The sequence below is a fragment of the Suncus etruscus genome, chromosome 13 (assembly GCF_024139225.1).
Source record: "Suncus etruscus isolate mSunEtr1 chromosome 13, mSunEtr1.pri.cur, whole genome shotgun sequence".
In the NCBI taxonomy this organism is placed as follows: Eukaryota; Metazoa; Chordata; class Mammalia; order Eulipotyphla; family Soricidae; genus Suncus; species Suncus etruscus.
Genome location: NC_064860.1, coordinates 47822320 through 47844001, shown reverse-complemented (window position 1 = coordinate 47844001; position 21682 = coordinate 47822320). Strand labels below are relative to the sequence as shown.

Below are 21682 nucleotides of genomic sequence, written 5' to 3'. Positions count from 1 at the left end.
TTGGAAATCAATGACTATTTTTTAAAAAATCACATTGAATAATTGCTTCAATCCTTCTTTCATCTATTTAATCAGGAAAGTCAATGATATATTAAGTTTATTTCTTCTTAGGCAAGGTCTGTTAAGAAATTGATGCCATGTCCACAAATCAACAAGTTTAGAGCATCAGTTATGAATAATAACAACATATTTTAATAATAAATCCCAATATTAAATAGGGTTTACTCCTGGCTCTGTGCTCACAAATCACTCCTAGCAAGGCTTGGGAGACCATATAGGATATTAGGGATCAAACCCTAGTTTGATTACAAGGCAAGCACCATACCCACTGTACCCCAATAATATCTTATTATCCTAGTAATCTCTTTAGAAATTTCTTTTAGGACTAAATCAATTTATTGCTTAATATCTGAGAAATCAAGATGGTAGAGACTGAATAAATCTTACAATTCCATGATATTGTTGAATCTCTAATTTTTCTTTTTTTTTGGTTTTTGGATCACACCCAGCAATGCTCAGGGGTTATTCCTGGCTTTACGCTCAGAAATCACCCCCGGCAGGCTCGGGGGACCATATGGGATGCCGGGATTTGAACCAGCGACCTTCCGCATGTAAGGCAACCGCCTTACCGCTGTGCTATCTCTCCGGCCCCGAATCTCTAATTTTTCAATTTAATTATTGTATTTATAAAACTTAATAATGATAGTTCAACCATACAATGTTTTAGTTCCATTAGATTATGCTTCATAGAAAAGTTTGAAATATTGTTCCCTCTAAAATTTTGTTTGTTTTATCCAGTGATGCTCAGAACTTAACCTTGGTTCTGCGCTCAGGAATTATTACTGGAAGGGCACAGGGAACCATATGGGGTACTGAGAATAGAACACAGGTCAGCTGTGTGCAAGGCCAGCACCTTGCCCACTGTGTACTATCTCTCTAGCCCCATTCCCTTTAATATTGCCCACGTCAATAAATATGACATAAATATCATTCATTGCAATAGAGCATGTAAGACATGTAGTATAATTACTAGTGTTGACTTTGACCATGATATAGAAATGGGGGCTGGAGAGATAGCATGGAGGTAAGGTGTTTGCCTTTCATGCAGAAGGTTGGTGGTTCAAATACCAGCATCCCATATGGTCCCCTGAGCCTGCCAGGAGCGATTTCTGAGCACAGAGCTAGAAGTAACCCCTGAGCACAGCTGGGTGTGACCCAAAAACAAACAAACAAAAAACATAATATAGACATGATAGAAGTACCAAGTCTCTTTGTTGTTTTTTGTTTGTTTTGTTTGGGCCACACCCAGCACAATTAGGCTTATTCCTGACTCTGCTCAGGGATTACTCCTGGAGGTGCCTAGAAGACCATCTCTGCTGGGAATCAGATAAGATTGACTTTGTGTGAGGCAAGCACTTTACCTATTTTACTATCACTCCAACCCAGAAAAATTAGTTCTTAAAAATATTTAACTATTTAACATTTTCAGACCCCTAGGGTTTTCAAAGGTTAGAATTAGTCTCAGCCATGTTTTCCTCTTTAGCTTGAACAAACTCTGCTTTTCCATTTGGGATATTAAAACATAACATAATGTTAAATTCTGTTTACCCCAAATCACAGTAACCCAGAGAAACAACGAAGTCTGTTTAGGCACTGTGGGCTAGTTAGTGAGCTAAATCTGTCTTCTGTAGGGGGAAGCTGGGAGAGGAAAAATTAAATTTTGGAAGTGGAGAGAGTCAGTAGTGAAGCCACGCAGGAAACGGAAATGTTTAAGCTTCCTGGCTGAGCCAGGCTTGGCCGGCTCCTTTCCCCAGGGAGTCTGCTGTCTTTTGGGAGGTACTCATTATAAACCCATGGCCTGGGTGGAGAGCAGAGAGCAGATCGTGTGGCTTCCGCTGGCATTCTTGGAACAGGAGACTGTGGTTTCTCTCTTACTTCATGCTGGTAAATCGGTCCTGATGATTGGGGTGGATACCAGAGATAGTAGCGGGTACTCACTGCTATGCAACTTGAAGCCCTGGCAAAGGCCTTCCCTAGGCAGGGTGAGGTGGAGTGGAGTGGGATGAAGGGGTGGAGGAGGGAGTGCCTTACCCTAAATTCTTACCTCATCTAAACCCCGCTATTGGAAAATTATTGTTCTAAGTTGGCTGGAGACACTTAGGAGAATGTCAGCATTCAACTTTCTTAGAGTTGGTGATGCTATGAGTAGACAGGATACCCGGGCATTGCCTGGAAGCTTTGCTGGGATTCTGCAGAATTGATACTCTGTTAACAGAAGAGATACTTGCCTTTCATTTGCGAATCAAATATCTTTCCTTCTTTTTCTTTGGAATACGGTATTTCATTCTCTAAATTATGGTGTATCTAAGTTATAGTGTATCGTTATAATGTATAGTTAAAATGTATCCCAAGAATAGGTGGATGAGCATAAATTAAAAAATGCTGGGAACTTTTCATCTGATTTGAAAGAAAATGATAGCATGAAGAGTTAATTAATGCATTTCAGCATTGGATTCTATTTAAAAAGTTCTTGGATAAGAATAATCAATATAGGGCTGTAGCGATGGCACAGCAATGGGGCATTTGCCTTACAAGCTGTGGACCCGGGATGGGCCTGAGTTTGATCCCCAGAATCCCGTATGTTCTCCCTGAGCTTACCAGGAGCAATTTCTGAGTGCAGAGCCAGGAGTAACCCCTGAGCGCAGCTGGGTGTGGCCCACAAAACCAAAAATAAAAGAAAATAAGAATAGCTAATATAAAGCTATAGGAGTTAAAAGTGTAAAGTGTTACTTTTTGTTGTTGTTGTTTGTCTTATTTTTAGGCCGCTTCAGGTGGCACTCAGAGGTTGCTCCTGTCTCTGCATTCAAGAATCACACTTCTGGCAGGCTCAGGGGTCATATGGGATGCCGGGATCAAACCTGGGTTGGCCCTATGCAAGACAAATGCCTACCCACTGTGTTGTCTCCCCAGCCCCAGTGTTACTTTTTTTTTCTTTTAATTTTGTGCTGTTGTTTTTGTTTTTAGGTCACACCTAAAGTGGTGCTCAGGGTTTACACCTGGCTCTGCATACAGGGATCCCTCCTGGTGAACTTGGAGGACCACTTGGGATGCTGGAGATTGAATTTGAGTTAGCTATTTGGAAGGCAAATGCCCTACCCACTGTACTATCACTCTGACCCACTAGAGACAATTTTTTAAGATACTTTCTAGCTTCACGTGAAGATGTATTTAAATCTTAAGCCTTGCATGACTTATTAATTTACAAGAAACTGTTTTGAGGGTCACATGGCAGAAGCCTACTGGAAGTTCCATTTATAAATTGAAAACCTGATATTTTTTCTTTCCATTTTTCCCCTTTGTTTTTTTTTGGGGGGGGGAGGGGTCACACTCAAGAGTCCTTAGGGATCAATCACCCTTGCTTGCTCCCAGCAGTACCTGGGGCACCGTGGGTTCTAGGGATTAAATCCAAGCTTCCTCCATGCACATCATGAGTTTATTAGCACTAGCCTTGTGAACTCTCTCCCTACTCTCTGGAAACCTGGTTCTTTGGCTTGAATTCTAGGAATCGATTCTTCAGACACTTTTCTTCAATGGTCCTATACTACCTCTTGTCTTGAGGTGCTATCCAAAGAGGAAATCTCCATTAGGAAAGAGTTTATGCTGCTATTCATATATCCACAAACACACAAACACATCAGATGCTCAAGCAACTAAGGTGTTCTAAGTCATCAAGCACACAACTCATTACTTTTTAATTCTACTTTCATATTAGGCCAAAAAGCTAAATAGCTTTAATACTCTTATTCATCAGAATTCCTATTGGGGTGAAAACCATCTATGTTTGAGGTATCTTTAATATGTCCTGAATTGGGGTAAATAATGACAGTTTTTATCTGAGGACCTCGAGTGTTAGTGGCCATAATGTACTTGGACTTGTTCAGCCCCATAAGGGTTAGCAAATGAGGGTAAGTGGTTCTAGATTATAAAATAATCAAAACTTTCAAGTTCCTGGGGAGAAATCAAAGAAGGAAGAAATGTTTGGCTTCTTATGGGGTTAATCTCCCAGAGGGGATTCTGACAAGGTTTGTGTGATGGGCAAAGGGCTGCAAAGAGAGTCAATGGGGATCTTTTATCTTTTTTTTTTTGCATTTAACATTTTTTTCTTAGTAAAGTAATAAATATACAACATGAGATTTTACTATCTTCATCTAGTGACCAGTCTATCCATGTTAAATACATTCACTGTTAAGAACTTCACTCTTAACAACTTTGTATAATGGAAACTTTCTGTCTCTTTGTTAACTGCTCCTTTCCTCCTGCTCCTCAGTGTCTGGTGACTAATGAGATCACTTCATTGCATCGTGGTGGGCTGTACAGTAGTTCTATGGCACAACCCATAGATTTACCCCCTCTTTTGCTTAAAACTAAACAAAATAAAACTTCATTGCTTTTAAATGCTTTCATGTGAATTGAGAAACTTGAAGTGATATTGACAGGCTATGGTAATGACAATGCCTAGAACAGTGGGGGAACTTGCTGTGTTCTCTCTTTTCTTTTCTTTCCATTTTCTTATTATTATCCTTTTCTCTATTCCTTTCTCCCTCCCTCCTATCCTCCCTTCCTTCATTTTCTTTCTTTCCTTCTTCCTTCTTTCTTTCTTTTCCTTCCTTCCTTCCTTTCTTTCTCTTCCTTCCTTCCATCCTTCCTTTCTTTCTCTTCCTTTCTCTTCTTTCTTTCTCTTCCTTCCTTCCATCCTTCCTTCCTTTCTTTCTCTTCCTTCCTTTCTTTCTCTTCTTTTTCTTCCTTCCTTTCTTTCTCTTCTTCCTTTCTATTTTTTCTTCCTTCCTTCCTTCCTTCCTTCCTTCCTTCCTTCCTTCCTTCCTTCCTTCCTTCCTTCCTTCCTTCCTTTCTTCCTTCGTTTGTTCCTTCCTTCCTTCCTTCCTTTCCTTCCTTTCCTTCCTTCCTTCCTTCCTTCCTTCCTTCCTTCCTTCCTTCCTCTTCCTTCCTTCCTTCCTTCCTATCCTTCCTTCCTTCCTTCTTTCTTCTCTTCTCTTCTTCTCTTTCTCTCTCTCTCTCTTTCTCTCTCTCTCTCTCTCTCTCTTCTCTCTCTCTCTCTCTCTTTCTCTCTCTCTCTCTCTCTTTCTTTCTCTCTTCTTCCTCTCTCTTTCTTTCTTTCTTCTTCCTTCCTTCCTTTCTTTCTTTCTTTCTTTTTCTCTTCTTTCTTTTCTTTCTTTCTTCTTTCTTTCTTTCTTTCTTTTCTTTCTTCTTTCTTTCTTTCTCTTTCTTTCTTTCTTTTCTTTCTTTCTTCTTTCTTTCTTTCTTTCTTTCTTTCTTTCTTTCTTTCTCTTTCTTTCTTTTTTCGTTCTCTCTCTTCTTTCTTTCTTTCTTTCTTTCTTTCTTTCTTTCTTTCTTTCTTTCTTTCTTTCTTTTCTTTCTCTCTCTCTTTCTTTCTTTCTTTCTTTCTGTCTTTCTTTTCTTTTTCTTTCTTTCTCTTTCTTTCTTTCTTTCTTTCTTTCTTTCTTTCTTTCTTTCTTTCTTTCTTTCTTTCTTTTCTCCTTCCGCATCCACTAGCTCAGGGGTTACTCCTGGCTCAATACTCAGTAATCACTCCTGATGTTCATGTGGGTGCAGGGGAATCAAGCCCAGGTCAGCCCTTTGCAAGGTAAATTAGCCCTGATTTACCTTTTTACTTTCTGAAAAGCTAAACACTGTAATTTTCACTTGTTTTTGTTTTAATATTCACTATATCTATTTTCACTACTTCCTAATTATAGAAAATGTTAAAAGATATTATCATGTGAAGATGTAGAATTATTGTTCTAAGAGCCTTTGTTTCCCACAATACTCTGTGTTTGTGTCTACCCTTAGCAGGATGAACACAGTAAGGTGCATAAGAAACCTTCAAATTTCTCACAACTAAGAACTAGTGACAATCAAAAAGTGATAAAGTTCCCATTTAAGAAAATCATTCCAGGGACTAGTGCAGTAGCGTATCGGGTAGGGTGCTAATTTACTTGCACTGTTGGATGTGGCCCAAAACTAAAAACCATAAAAGAAAACATTCATTCCAAAATAGGTAACCTAAAGGAGGAAAACAAACTTCACATGGTCTTTTTTAAATACCTAATCAGCTGAGTGCTTAAAAAGAAAAAGATCAGGGGTCAAAGTGATAGTATAGTAGGTAGAGTGGGTACAGTGAGTACTTACACCCCATATAGTCCCCTGAGATTGTGAGGACTCAGTCTTGTATTACAGGTGTGGCCAACAACCAACCAAACAAGCAAACAAATACACCCAACCAACCAATCACACAAGACAGACCATTTTCAAGAAAGAAGGAATTCTGCTTTAATTTTTATTTATTGGTTTAATTTTGGCTTTTGGGCCACAGCTGCCTGCATTCAGGGCTGACTTCTGGCTTTTCACTCTTGGTGGAACTCAGTGGAGCACTTAGCGTTGGAGATCAAGCCAGGGTAGGCTGTGTGCAAGGTCAGCGCCCTGCCTGCTGTACTAACTCTTCAGTCCAGAATGCTGCTTTTAGATAGTTTGTGGACAGGAGCTGCTGTTTTAGTTCTCCCCTGAGTCTCCAATCTTCAGGTCTGTACATCTCTGTCTTTTTCTTTTCTTTTCTTTTCTTTTCTTTTCTTTTCTTTTCTTTTCTTTTCTTTTTTGTAGTGCCAATACACTTTATTTTTCACACAGTCTCTGTTGTTGGTATCATGTTTCTGTATTAAAGATCCTGATCTCTGTCTTTTTCTTTCCATCCTTCTGTCTCCCTCTTTCTCATCACTTTTTTCTTTCTTTTTCTTCTTTTGGAGACCACTCTTATGAAGAACCTTGAAAGTTTTATAAAGAACCATAAAAATGTTGCTTTTAAAATGATAGTAGCAAAGGGCACTGCTTCCTTTACAAGGCTGCAAAAATCTATGACCTCCTGAGTCACATTTCTATTTTAATAGAATAATACTAGAATCTTTCTGTTCTCACATACAAATAGGTAACTGTACTGTGTTGGAGGTTAACTTGGCTGCCTGAGACATTAGGCATTGAAACCACAGAGTTTATGTGTTTGTTCCTAAGGATAGAAAATGAGATGTGTAGTGTCTTGTGATCTTCTAGTAAACAAATCCTGTAACTGGGCACAGATGATGTAATAGCAGCTGGGCAAGGATGCCTGGAGTAAATTGCTTTCTTTCCTGTTTCGGTTGAACCTGGTCTCTGGCCAGTGTAACATAACAGGTGAACATTGATGTGGGCTCGTGAGTTCTAGGCATCGTCTGAAGGAGCCAGGAATTTCAAATTCTTTGGGCAGCAGCTTTATTTTATGGGTTAAGCTATACTCTAACACTCTTGGCTCTTCAGCTTTATAAATTTTATTATTTTTGTTTTGTTTTTTTGGGGGGGGCACACCCAGCGGTGTTTAGGGGTTACTCCTGGCTCTGGAATTAGGAATCTCACCTGGCACGCTAGAGGGACCATATGGGATGCCAGGGTTCAAATCCAAGTCAGCTGCATGTAAGGCAAGTGCTCTACTCACTGCATGCTCTCTCTCTGGCTCCATTTCAGCTTATTTCTGTATGGGCAGAGGTAACGGTTTCAATAAGCTTAGTTGCACATTTTGAATTTTGTTCATGAGGAAAGAGGAAAGGATGTTGTGTAAAATAATTATCATTAGGATTTGCCATGAATTTGGGACACAGTAGATGTACGAGAAATGTGAATTGCATCTAAATCTGTTGCGAATTTTATGTCCTCTAGATTTCCACTCAGGGACTATCTGATACATAGCAAAGACTACTATTCTATTTTGTTTTCAGTGTTTTGTACTCAGGGTTTGTGGATTGCTCTCAGGGGTGCTCAGGAGACTGAATGTTGCCAGAGATGGAACTGGGCATCTTGCAGGCACTCAGTCTCAGAGCTATCTCTTTGACCCAGGAAAGGTCGTTTGATTGATCAATCATTCCTTATAGAACTTGTTTTTGGTTTTTTGGTCCAATCTGGCAGTGCTCAGGGCTTACTCCTGGGCTCTATGCTGAGATCTCATTCCTAACAGACATCGTGGACCATATGGGATGCTGGAGATCAAAACCAGGTTGACTACATGGAAGACAAATGGTACCTGATGGTACCTGCTCTACCATTACTCAGACCCCTTTGTAGACCTTTTAAGATTTTTTAATCATATCTTGATAGAATTCATATATATAAAATACCAAAAGAAATCCATGTCCTTGAAGACTATTATTAAATAAGCAAATAATAGAATCTCATTAGTTATCAGTTTACTGATATAAAATTTGGTAGCCTCTGGCTTAGTCAGATACAACTTGCATAATAGACTGATGTGAACAAAGCCTAAATAACAATTATGTTTTACTTTTCAAATAGTATATAACATTTTGCTATATTACTGGAAGAATAATTTTTTAAAATCTCATTCAAGAGACTTAACTAATTATTGAAAGAATAATGTTTTGCCAATGTGTTAAAAGTGAGAAATTATATATATACATATATATATATATATATATATATATATATATATATATATATATATATAAATTCTGAAAGCTAGTTTGTTTTCCCGCCACTTTCCACCTCTCCCCACCCCTAGTTCTTTTCTCTTCTCTTCCCTCCACTCCTCTCACTTAACTTTTCTTTCCCTTCCTTTCTTGTCCCTTCTCTTCCCTTTCCTCCCTTTCCTCCCCATTTCCTTCCTTCCTCTCCCCTCCCTTTCTCTTCTATCCTTTCCTCTCTCCTTCTTTGTTTTGGGGTCACATCTGGCAGTATTCAGGGGTTACTCAAGGCTCAGGAGTCATTCCTGGTAGTACACAAGGGACCATTTGTAGTGTTTAAGATCAAATCAGAATTTCTTAAAAGATATTTTTTAGAAGAGTGATAGTGCAGCAGTTTTGCTTTGGCGTTTGCCTTGCATGCAGCTGACCCAGAAGTGACAGATTCAATCCCTCGGCATCCCTTATGGTCCCCCAAGCTAGGGGCTATTTCTTAGCGCATAGCCAGGAGTAACCCCTGAGTGTCACTGGGTGTGGCCAAATATATATATTAGAAGTAGAATTTTCAGCATATTATATGGACTAAAAGGCTTGCTTTTTGCTTGGCTTCCCTGACGAATGGGAGAGCAACCAAGATGTAAATCCATGCTCTTTTGGTCTCACATGTGATAAGTATCATTTTACTTAGAATAAGGTCTTTCATGTGGTTTGTTAATCCTTGCAAACATGATTTCTAGCTCATCATCGCTTTTTATATTTGGGTGCATTTTTCAAAGAAGAACCATTTTTGTAGGGCGATTCTGCTGTACAAAATGAAATTCAGTATCTAAGAGGGCAGGAACAGAGCAACAGGGTAATTGTCACAATATCTGAACTGTTGCCCTCTCCTTCCTCTAAAGTCGAATTTAAAATTTCTGGGAAGAAATACAAAATCATTAGGAAACTGATTTTTGCACTGATGCATGGCAGGTAAATGACTTGTACTGGTGCTCCTGGCTCTAGCTGAGTCTGGAGCTGCTGTGAGTGACAGTAGAAGGTGAAGAGAGGGCAAACTCAACTCACATTTGTAAGGAAGAAAGAAGGAAAAAGAGAGTAAGGAAGGTAGGATGGAAGAAAGAAAGAAGGTAAAAAAGACAGAAAAAAAGAAACTCTCTGAAGAACAACAGCAGAATAAAATGGTTGATAAATTATTCTGAATCAAGAACATGAACTGAATTTTTCTTCTTGTTTGTGAAGCCTTTGCCACCTTGTCATGACTCCGTGGAATCCATGCAGGTGTTCAAACAGCACTGCCAAATAGCAGAAGAATACCATGAGGTTAAGAAGGAAATCGCGCTGCTGGAGGAAAGGAAGTAAGTACTGGCCCCGGAAGCACCTTGCCTGTGAGCCATGGACTGGATGTGAGGGTGGTGGGCAGGTAGCTAATGGGTGGGCCAGGACATGGAATGGCAGGATGAAGTAGGAAAGGGACATTCTGAAATTCAGAGGTTACATGGATGTCTTGTTTAATTATAAAAATGTCTCACTGTTGTCGGTTAAATGATTTATTCAAAGTAATCAGTATTCATACTGAATTGGGGTCATACCCAGCAGCATTCATTTAAGGGCTTGCACTTGCCTCTGCACTCAGGAATTACTCCTAGTGGTGCTTGGAAGACCATATGGGATGCTGGGAGTTGAATACAGGCCAGCAAAACAAATACCCTGCTCACTGTACTCTTGTTCTATACTGATTTTTTTTCCTTCACACTCATTTATGTCTCTCCATGGTGTTAGTGTCTAGGATTTATTGGGCTGTGGTTGGTGCTAGTTGAGCCTTCTGTGTTACTATTGAGGCTCACTAAGCTTGGTAGATTTCTATGGAACTTGCCCATCAAATTTCCTGTGATAATTTCTGTTGGGCTGACATTGCTATGAAATTTTGAGGTGTTGCATGGTCATTTGTGGCAGAGATGTCCAGAATCTATAGCTCTGAAACAAATTTGGTGGCTTGGCAGTTTGATAAGATTAAGTTGTGGAGCTAGGCCATTTCTGTCTGGGGGTGTAGGGTGTGTCCCTGGGCTGCTGTTGCTTCAGATAGAAAGGAGAACCTGCTTTCACTCATTCTGAGGAGGCCCCAGGGGTATCAATCCAGACCAGATTTTCTGATTTAATTTTCTAATTTTAAAATTTTCTAATTTTAATTTTTTATTTAAATGGTGTCACCAGCCATTATTTTCTTGTCAGCCATGATTCTCTTCTGGAGCCTATAGAAGAGCTAGGTCATTTTACTGTCTAAAAAATGGTGGGGAACACCAAATTCTTGACTTGGACAAAACCTACCTCGGTATGGTCTTATTACCTCTGTACAATGTTCTGTCTCATCCCTCATCTTCAGCTACTTTGGTTTATTCACTTCTCTTTGCCTCACCAAGCGCTCAGAATTTGCCTTTCTTTTTTCTTACCTGCCTAAAAGCCATACTAGAAAGATCATAGCTAAGTCTTATCTTCATGTCCCAACTATTCCATAATGATCACTCTTTCCAGAGCAAAGTAAAATACATCAGAATTATTGTTTATGTTAATTTTTTTGTTTTTTTGGGGCCACACCTGTTTTGATGCTAAGTGCTTAGAAATCGCCCCTGGCTTGGGGGGACCATATGGGATGTCGGGGGATCGAACCTCGGTCCTTCCTTGGCTAGCGCTTGCAAGGTGCCACCTCACAGGCCCCTGTTTATGTGAATTTTTGTAAATTAGCATTATTACTTTATGTCCTGTCATCCTGATTGTCTGAGTTCTTATAAAAAAATGTACCTTCCAACATCCCTTTGTATCCCATTCACTTCATAGGATGCTATAAATAGGTGAAATATGGTGGAGACTAATTTAGAGTGGCTGCTAAGAGATTTTATCCTCTGTATACACATATGCCATCTAGTTCAACCTTTATGGAAAGCGATATGGAGATTCCTCCCAAAACTGGAAATCGAGCTCCCATACGATCCAGCTATACCACTCCTAGGAATATACCCTAGGAACACAAAAATACAATACAAAAACCCCTTCCTTACACCTATATTCATTGCAGCACTATTTACCATAGCAACACTCTGGAAACAACCAAGATGCCCTTCAACAGACAAATGGCTAAAGAAACTGTGGTACATATACACAATGAAATATTATGCAGCTGTCAGGAGAGATGAAGTCATGAAATTTTCCTATACATGGATGTACACGGAATCTATTATGCTGAGTGAAATAAGTCAGAGAGAGAGAGAGAAAAATGCAGAATGGTCTCACTCATCTATGGGTTTTAAGAAAAATGAAAGACATTCTTGCAATAATAATTTTCAGACACAAAAGAGAAAAGAGCTGGAAGTTCCAGCTCACCTCAGGAAGCTCACCACAAAGAGTGCTGAGTTTAGTTAGAGAAATAACTACATTTTGAACTGTCCTAATAATGAGAATGTATGAGGGAAATGGAGAGCCTGTTTAGAGTACAGGCGGGGGTCGGGTGGGGAGGAGGGAGACTTGGGACATTGGTGATGGGAATGTTGCACTGGTGATGGGTGGTGTTCTTTACATGACTGAAACCCAAACACAATCATGTATGTAATCAAGGTGTTTAAATAAAAAAAATATAGAGTCAATATAAGCAATAAGAAGTAACAATAAAGACTATCTAAAATAAGTTGCTAAAATCAGAAGTATGCATGAGAAATTGCTCCCCCATTGTTTCATATATAGAGGCTGATGATGTTACCTTTAGTAGCTGATTAATATAAGTCAGACACAAAGAGAGCTGGCAATGAAGAACAGTTGTGTTTCTTGGAGTTATGTGGGTACAGGTTAAGCTGAACTTCTCTCTTGTCTCCAGAGGGGGTCTCCCTGAATCAAGTTTAAAACATTTTTGCTGGGGAGCCAACAGAGGAGTTGCTAAAGTATTACTTAAATTCATGCCTATTGGGAAGATAAATCTAGGATTATAAACCCTGCATGGGGTATATTTAAAGAATATTGACCAAGAAATGACATAAGGAAATCTTGTTCCTACTTTCAATATTTTTATTCTTATTAAAAAAAGATCACTTTACTGAAAGTTTTAAAAAATTCACCAACAATTGTGACTCTCCCTTATACAATGACTATTGTAATTTTTCTTTTTGGACCTTTGCTTAAAATATGTTAATATAATTACAGGGCAAAAGTGATTGTACAGCAAATAGGGTGTTTACCTTGCAAATGGTTTACCTGAGTTTAATCTCTCACATGCCATATAGTCTCCTAAGCACCACCAGGACAGATTCTTGAATGTAGAGCAGTAGTAATTCCTGAACATTACTGGGTATGCCCAAAACTTAGTATAATTGCATAGGCAAAATATGTATTTTCAGTACATTTATATTAAAATTTTAAAAATTAAAATAGAATATATGAATAGTGAAATTTCAATATATTCATTTTAACTAAATATTTTGTAAACAAACATAATTTGTATATAATAGATATATCATATAGTTATATTATATATTATGTTATATTATATATGATATATTATATAGATTATATAATATATAACATAATTATATCTATTATATACAAATTATGTGTGCTTACAAAATTATAGTATTATATGTCTATTATATATATTTGTATATAATCTGTATATAATAGAATATCACAAAAGTAGGATATGAACGTTATATAACCTTTAAATTCTATTCCCACCTAGTTTGACAGCAAATTTTCAAAGTATATGGCTGGATGATCATTAACTGAGCTATAATATTTGCTTTGCTCTAGGATGAGTATTTTATGTTTCATGCATGAGATATTATTATACTATGGTCTATAGAAGATTCATTTGAATATCAGCAAAAGAGAGGAACATTTAGAAAAAATGTGTTTATGATTAGCATATACAGAATTGTATAACCATTATTTTATTTTATTTCTTGATATTCTAAACTAATTTTTGATTCCAATATAGAAATAGTCAAGTCATAAATTTAAGAATCACAGAGACAAACTTTGAGAAAGAAAACTATGGTATTTGAATTTTATACATCAAGCCCAATTCTGTATAGACCAAGACAAGGTGATTCTTATCATAACAATGTTCTCTCTCTCTTTCTCTTTCTCTCTCTCTCTCTCTCTCTTTCCCTCTCATTAGAGGTTTTTGACCTCATAAACAAGATTTCTAACCCCTTGTCACATTATATTCAAGAGAATAATAAGATTGACAAACAAAAAATCAAAGGCAGGTTTACAGTCTAGCTAATTATACATATTGATTTCTCCCCTCATCATCTATTTATAGGATTGTCTATGTAGCTTGGTTTACCAGGGTTTAATTGAATTGCTAATAGATGAGCATCAATCAGTCTATAGAAATAGGTCTTAGAGAGGAGACAACAGACATTTTGACAGTATTCATTGAATATGAATACAATTTTTGTTTTTGTTTTTGTTTTTGTTTTTCCTGAGGGAACACACCCAGCAGCACTCAAGTTTCTACAATTTCTACTCTCAGAAATTGCTCCTGGGCTTGGGAGACCATATTGGATGCCGGGATTTGAACCACTGTCCTTCTGCATGCAAGCAAACACCCTACGTCCATGCTATCTCTCCAACCCTAATTATACAATTTTTTGTGTTTTTTTTTTTTCTGCCAGTCAAAATTCACAACGGATGTCCTCAGGAGTTGAAATAAGGTCAGATATAGAACCAGGACAATGGTCATTGCTACATCCAGTATTGCCAACTTCTAGATCATGATTTGAAAGTAAAACTCTTTTTCTGCCTGATTTATCTGTGTGACTTAGTTCATTGAAAGGCAAGAAATAACAGGAACACATAAGATTAGAAGTGGAATAGTTAGAGAAATATCTTTTTTACTTATGTTTTGCTAGCCATTGGTATAAGGTAGTTATGTAAGAAACTTGATTAACATTGAATCATTGGCATTTATTCCTTAAAATATACTTACGCAAAGCACTCTAAATATGTTGTAATAAGTTTTATTTCTAGTTCTTTCTTATTAGTTGTGTGGCTTTTTTGATTAAATTTAGCACATTGAGTTTCTTTTATTTATCTTTAAAATAGGCAGTATATGTCTCTGCAGTACCTTACTCCTTAATTATTCATTCAATATTATTGATTGGGAGCCTTTATATTTTAAACATCAAGGAATGTTCAAAGGTCAGTGAGGGCCCAAAGGAGCTTATATAAATATGCTGATCAGCTTTTCAAATCATTTCCTTTGTCTCTGATTGGGCACTTTTTTTTTTCCAGTGCCTGGTTTTGCTGAGCGAGTGGTCACCAAATCAGGTTGCAAGGCAATCCCATTTGGCTATAGGAAGAAATACCAGGACTCTGAGTTCGATTTGCCTTTTGTCCTTTATCCAGAATGACTTTTAGTTTGAGATAATTTCATATTGACAGGAAAAGTGCAAAAAAGCATAAATAAGTCCTATAGGGCCAAAGCTATAGCACAGCGGGAGGGCATTGCCTTGCACGTGGTTGATCACAGAGCCAGGAGTAACCCCAGAACACAGACGGGTATGGCCCCCAAACAAAAACAAATATATTTACATATTTATATAAAATATTATATTTCTTCTATATCCATTACTTGATTAATTTATAACTAAAAGTTGTCTCAGTCATAGTTTATTCTCTCCATGTCTCTCTAGCTCTTCTCTGCATTCCTGTCTCTCCAGTCTCTATTGTCCTAAATACTATTGTGACAGTTTTCTCAGAACAGACACATTTGCTCAATTAATAATAGTATAGAAGCAAAGACAAAGAAATTGTTTTTTGGGGAGGAGGACAGGGCATTTGCCTGGCATACAGCTGAGCTAGGATCCAGTCTAAAATCTCATATAGTTCCGAGAGCCTACCAGGAGTAATTCCTGAGCCAGGCATAAACCCTGAACACTGCCAGGTGTGGCCCTTTATTATAAAAAAAAATTTTGTATTGACACATAGCAATCATCTAATTCATGTTCTATAAATGGCTTCAATTTCCAATTATGTCCTTCCCAGAATTTTTTCCCCAGTGGCAATTGCATATTGCACTTAGCTGTCATTTGAATATGTTTAAATATGGAACACTTCATAACATTTTGAAAAGCTTCAGGCTAGAGGTTTAGAAAAATTTTCCCTTAATATGAGATAACTTGGAGCATGACTTTTTGGTAGAAATATGACAACAAAATATTGTATCTTTTTGGCATAGGCAATATCTGTTTATCTCATCACTTGTTTCAAGTTTGGTGACTTAGTTAAAATGATATCCTGGGTTTCTCTACATTTCCTTTTTACAATAAATATTTTAAGGTTATTATATAATAATGCAGTTTTGTAAATATATGTTTTCTTTTCTTTTTTTTCTTTTTGGTTTTTGGTTTTTGGGTCATACTCAGCAGCACTTAGGGGTTACTCCTGGCTCTGTGCTTAGAAATTGCTCCTGGCAGGCTTGGGGGACCATATGGGATGCTGGGATTCAAATCACCAACCTTCTGCATGCAAGGCAAATGCCTTATCTTCCTGCTATCTCTCCGGCCCCTAAATATATTTTTTCTATTGTGTAAGTGTCACGTTCCTACTCAGATTTTCGTAAATTCTAGCATCCAGTTAAAATCTCTTCTTCCATGCCTCCATGAGGTTTTATTTATTTATTTATTTATTTATTTATTTATTTATTTAGGATTTTGGGTCACACCTGGAGGCTCTCAGGGATTACTCCTGGCACTATAATCAGAAATTGCTCCTGGCAGGCTCAGGGGACCATATGGTATGCTGAGAATCTAACTCAGGTCAACTGTGTGCAAGGCAATGCTATGCTAACACTGGCCCCACAGTTTTAATTTCTAATGTACTTTTGTCTAATGCAATTGTTAGTGGTAATTTTATAATTTATGAATGGATATACACATAAAGCTTACAAAACTTAATGGTATTATTACATTATAAATATGCATATACCTAATTGGTGCTAACTCAATTAGCTGATTAAAATCTTCTGCCTTGAATTATTGGAAAATATTAAGTTGTAGTTTTTATCAGAAATTCTCCCTTGCTCTCAGGGCCAGGGCTTATTAATGTAATATAAACTTGATGTTTTTTCACAGTTTATACTCTCCTTTCTTTTTACTTCATATTATATGTAACAAATCATTCACTTGGTCAGTGGAATAGAATGAAGAGGAATTTTTTTAGAACCGTGGCCCATGAACACATTGAAGGTGTTGAATAAGTATAAGGCAGACAGTGTTTTCTTGTATTTACCCTTAAGGCAAGGCTGTTAATACTTTAGAATGAATGTTTAAATGTTTTTCCAGAAACATATACAGAGACTTTGGTGCTTTGAATGGTAGCAGGAACTCAAGAGGAAAATGTTTGTATAGTGTTTGGTAAAGTGTGTCTAAAAACATATGCATAGCTTTTAGCACCACACCTGGCAGTGCTTGGGGATTACTCCTGGCTTTGTGCTCTGGGTCTTTCCTGTTTTAGTTTGGCATACTATATGGTATGCTGGGGATCAAACCCAGGTCAGCTCCATGTAAGGCAAGCACCCTGCCCACTATATCTTCTGGCCTTCTAACATTTTTCTTATTTGTTTGTGTTTTATTTTGGAACTCTGTACTCAGTAATTACTCCAGCTGGTGCTCAAGGGACCACATGGTTATGCTTATGCTCGATCCCAGGTTGCCCTTGTGCAAGGCAAGTGTCCTACCTGCTATACTATTGATTTGGTTCCCTTAATATTTTTCTTAAAAACAGATTTATGATGATCTCTTCCTTTTTAAATTTTTTTTTGACGGGGACACAGCTGGTAGTGCTCAGAAATTACTCCTGACTCTGCACTCAGGAATGACTCCTAGTGGGCCCAGGAAACCACATGGATTCTAGGATGGAACCCAGGTCAGACATGTACAAGACAAATGCCTGACCTACTGTGCTATCCGTCCAGCCCCTATGATGATTTAAAAAAAAAAATTAGTCTCATCTTGGGCACCAGATCTTTGAAATCCTAAGTTCTGCTAATTTTATGTCGAACAAATTGTGTACATTTAAAGTATTAAGTATTTTCTGGTGGAATAGTAATAGTTCAGCCTACCTTTTGGAAATCTTTCTAGAAAATCGATTAGAAGAACATTTACCAACTTATTTTATCTACCAAGAAAGAAATGTGACAGCTAGTTCTATTGAGTCAGAGCAAAGGAGAAATCCATCAACTGCAGTTTAGACTTGGTTGTTATATATGTAAGAGGAGTGGACTTATTTTGGATGGTTATGTTTATTGAATGTGTGTATTTATAGAATGAATTGTTTGGGAATATTTATTGAGAACTAATTGTTTAAGGTATATTCTCTACAGGTTTCCTTGAGTATCCTTAGCATGCTTCCTGAGTTTATCTGATCAATCCCTAAAATAGAAATCTAGTTTTAATAATTAAGGCTGCAGGATATACCTAAGGACTAGATGAATATGCCCCAAATATTATCTGTGGGAAGGGATTAGGGCTCTTTAGCCAACCACAGCCTGGTAAAGATTTCTTAAATCCAGAATTATAGACTAAGAAAGAGAATAACTGAATTTGGGAATATTAAGCAAGGAAAGAAGTACAGTGCTCCAACTCACAAAACAAAATTCAGCATCCTCTATGGGTAAAAGGGGTGGTTTGGGGCCATAGCTAGTAGTACTCAGGGACATCTCTGACTCTATAATAGTGACCCCTTGTGGTGGAAACCACATATATGCTGCCTAGGATTCAGACCAGGGTCAGCAGGGTACAAGGCAAGCACATTAACCCTGTACTATGTTTCTGTCCCCTTAATTTTTTCTCTTTTTATGGGTAAAAACAATACATTTTTGCTTAGCTAGTTGATTTAGTAACATTGGTTTATAATATTGCATGAGTATTAAAAGTACACATCTTTATACTTCAACATTTTATATATTACATTTTGTCCACCACATCAGCACTATACAATTGATTCTTTTTTTCTTCCATTTTACCTGTTGTTCAGCCTCCTGCCCTTCATAAACATCATTTTTTATCAGAATTTAAGAAGTTGATTTGTGTTTCATTAGTTTATTTGCTTTGTTTCTTTTACTTTACATGGCTAAAATCACATCGCATTTGTTTTTAATCTGTCAGTCCACGTAGCAAGACAATATATGTAAAATAAAAATAAAAATATCTATGAGTTAGTGAGACAGCCGCAGGCACTGTGTTTCTAACGCTTTAGGCAGATGGGTCTGATGAAGTAGGGTAGCAGTGGAGAAATAATACACCAAGCAGTCAGAAAATTAATTGGAGTTAGTCTGCTTTACTTCATGGCCTCTCTCTGCTATGTAATGTCGATCTGCCATGCGCTCTCTTCCCCATGTACTCATTCTGCCATGTGCTGCCTATGTGCCATGTGCTTTCTCCCCAGCCCAAAACCAGACCCTTTTCTTTATTATCCAGAATCCCACCCACTAGGGTGGGGAGGAGTCCTGTAATCCAGGTGGGCTTCTACATACCAAAAAAAGAGGTTGGGAAAAAGGAGGTTGGGGAAGGAGGTTCACTTTACAAATATACTCAGTTTCAAAAAAAAAAAAAAAAGACAAAATGATCTTTATATCCCTCAAAAAATAAACCCAACTAATTGTAAAATTTGTTAACCTTCAAAAAGGTAATTTTGTTTTAGACTCTCAGGGGACTGGAATTGTTTTTTGTATAATTTTTAGTATTTGAATGTTCTTAAAGAGGTACTAGGATGTAATGAAAGTATAGAATAATGACAGCAAGTCATTGAGAAGAAGAGAATGGTGGATCGAATTTGGGAAGGGCTGATGAATGCTGTCTCAACCTAGTCTCATCGAACACTGACTATGTGCCTTCATGTCTTTGCATCACCTTCATGCCTCTATTTCCCTCTGCTCCCTGCATTTTCAGAAAGGAGCTCATCGCCAAGCTGGATCAAGCGGAAAAGGAAAAAGTAGATGCAGCTCAGCTGGCTCGGGAATTCGAGGCCCTGACGGAAGAGAATCAGACGCTGAAGTTGGCTCAGTCGCAATGCGTGGAACAACTTGAGAAGCTTAGAATACAGTACCAGAAGAGACAGGGCTCCTCCTAACTTTAACAATTCGATGTGAGCTTAAGAGTTTGGTGAAAGCGATGGGCTTGCCAGAAGAGTTTTATGTCCAAGGGATAGTAAGATCGATTCTTTCTCTGCATCACTCACTTGGTGAACCTTTCTCATAAATTCAATGCTTACCAGATCTAGTTTGAAGGAAAAGATGTCTTATTTTAAGTGAGGTAAAGTTTTACAACCATTTATGTTTTCCGACATCACAATTACTTACCAATAATTTTTTTATGTTGAGGGGATAAGATCATTTTGTATATCCGGGGAGAAAACCCTAAAGGTAAGTCTATTGTCTGCTTCCACTAACGATCAGGAGTTGGACATCTTAAAGCCAATAGGGTGCTCACAGCCAAGCCATATCTGCATCGTTTTGACTCTCATGTCTTTTCTATTTCAACTGTCCCTATATCTGAACCATCAGAAACTTCTCCTCATGTATTTATGTTCACCAGAGTTAGAGTTAATCCCTCAGTGATTGATTGTACTAAGAATAAATGGCCGCATGTCATAAAAGCTTTCTCATGAAAATATTAGCTGAAAGCATGTTTACGCCAAATGCACACTGCCAGTGCTGACTAGTTGTTGTAATGAAAAGCAAAGAAGACTGCATTTCTTCATGCCACCTTCCTGCCTTTGCTTGTGTGTGTTCTGGGGGCCTGGGAGAAATGGGAAAGTATTGCTTGGGAATGACTTTGGTGAATTCTCATGAAGAGATCCAGAAAGACCATCATGATGATGTTATTTGAGGTTTGATTTAAGGGGTTGTTTTGATCAGTAATAACCAGTTCCAGCTTAAAATAACTTAAAATAACTTTCTTTATTCTGCCTATCACCACATTTTTCCCAAATTGATCTCTTTGTTTTATGTCCATTTCTATTCATGTAACTTCTTTTTCATTAAACATGGATCAAAACTGTCAGTTTATATTTGTCTCTTTCTTTATCCTCCATATGCTAAAGGTTGAGATTGGCTCAATGTAATCAAAATCAGTTCTTCATTTCATTTCACACATGCTCACTCCCAATAAGCAGTTTTATTTTTTAAAATAAAAGCCCTCAAAATAGAAAGAAAACAAAAGACACTGTAAGCTTCCTTTAAAAAAAAAGACTGCAGTGTCTCATATAACCTCTAGTTCTAGCTTGCTCTTCAGCTATATCTTGGACATATATCTCACTTGTCTCTGTTTCTTTGCTTGCCTATTTTCATTCTGGAGAAGCTGTATTCCTCTCAAACATACATTTCTCCCCCCCCCAAGTCTTTCTAAATAAGTTTCAATAAAAACTATCAATAAAACCTTAGAAATAAGTTTCTAAATATGTCTCAATAAAAACTATCTTGCTTCCCACTTACACATAAAACCACATTTAGTTCTATTGCAGAATAAGATTTATTTGTATCTTCAGGAGAAACATAAAACATCTATTGACTAAACAAATACATATCCTGGGTTTTTACTAGTTATTATTATTAACTAGGAGTGGTTTTACCACAGTGAACATATGGCAAAATTTAGGGACAATCTTTTATTATCATAGGTGAAGGGGATTACTGGCATCTAGAGGCCAGAGACACTCCTAAATACTAATGCATAGAACTCTATCCCTCCACAAAGAATTGTTCCACTGAAACCCTGGTCAATATGCCCTGGGCTGGAGTTATTGTAGGGCAGTTTGAGCAAATGACAAGGGAAAGCTTATCGCCGGAACACAGGTTTCTTGCTGTATGATATGGTGTCCAGAAGGTTGTAAACATCTGATCCTTGAATTACTCATTTGAAAAATGAGGCTCTTTTGTTTATTTTATATTAAAGCAACATCCTCTGATAAGAACGGAGCTGTTTATGTGTTTTAGGGGCACACTCTTATCATACCCTGCCCATCACCATGTACTAGTATCATCCACCATCACTCTCTATGACTCTTCCTTTTTCTCTTCTCCCACTTTATAACCTCAGTTCAGTCTGTGACCAGAGTTTGTTCTCAGTATGTTATCCATGAACTTGCCTTGTTCCTTTACATGCCCATCAGTGAATGAACTCCTC

General features: G+C 37.6%; 1 protein-coding gene across 1 annotated transcript; it reads left to right on the top strand.

The window, feature by feature from the left end:
• The first annotated feature begins 1893 nt into the window (after positions 1-1893).
• Positions 1894-20560, top strand: MAP3K7CL (MAP3K7 C-terminal like). The gene is made up of 3 exons (XM_049785836.1): positions 1894-1944; positions 9750-9865; positions 19448-20560. Exons 1-3 carry the CDS (start codon positions 1939-1941, stop codon positions 19626-19628), a joined length of 303 nt encoding a protein of 100 aa, XP_049641793.1. The 5' UTR covers positions 1894-1938; the 3' UTR covers positions 19629-20560.
• Positions 20561-21682: the final 1122 nt, after the last annotated feature.

Bases quoted from the DNA above. Each gene is read 5' to 3' on its own strand.
- MAP3K7CL (XM_049785836.1), top strand. The intron at 9,866-19,447 runs GTAAGTACTGGC...CTGCATTTTCAG, and splicing joins GCGCTGCTGGAGGAAAGGAA to AAAGGAGCTCATCGCCAAGC.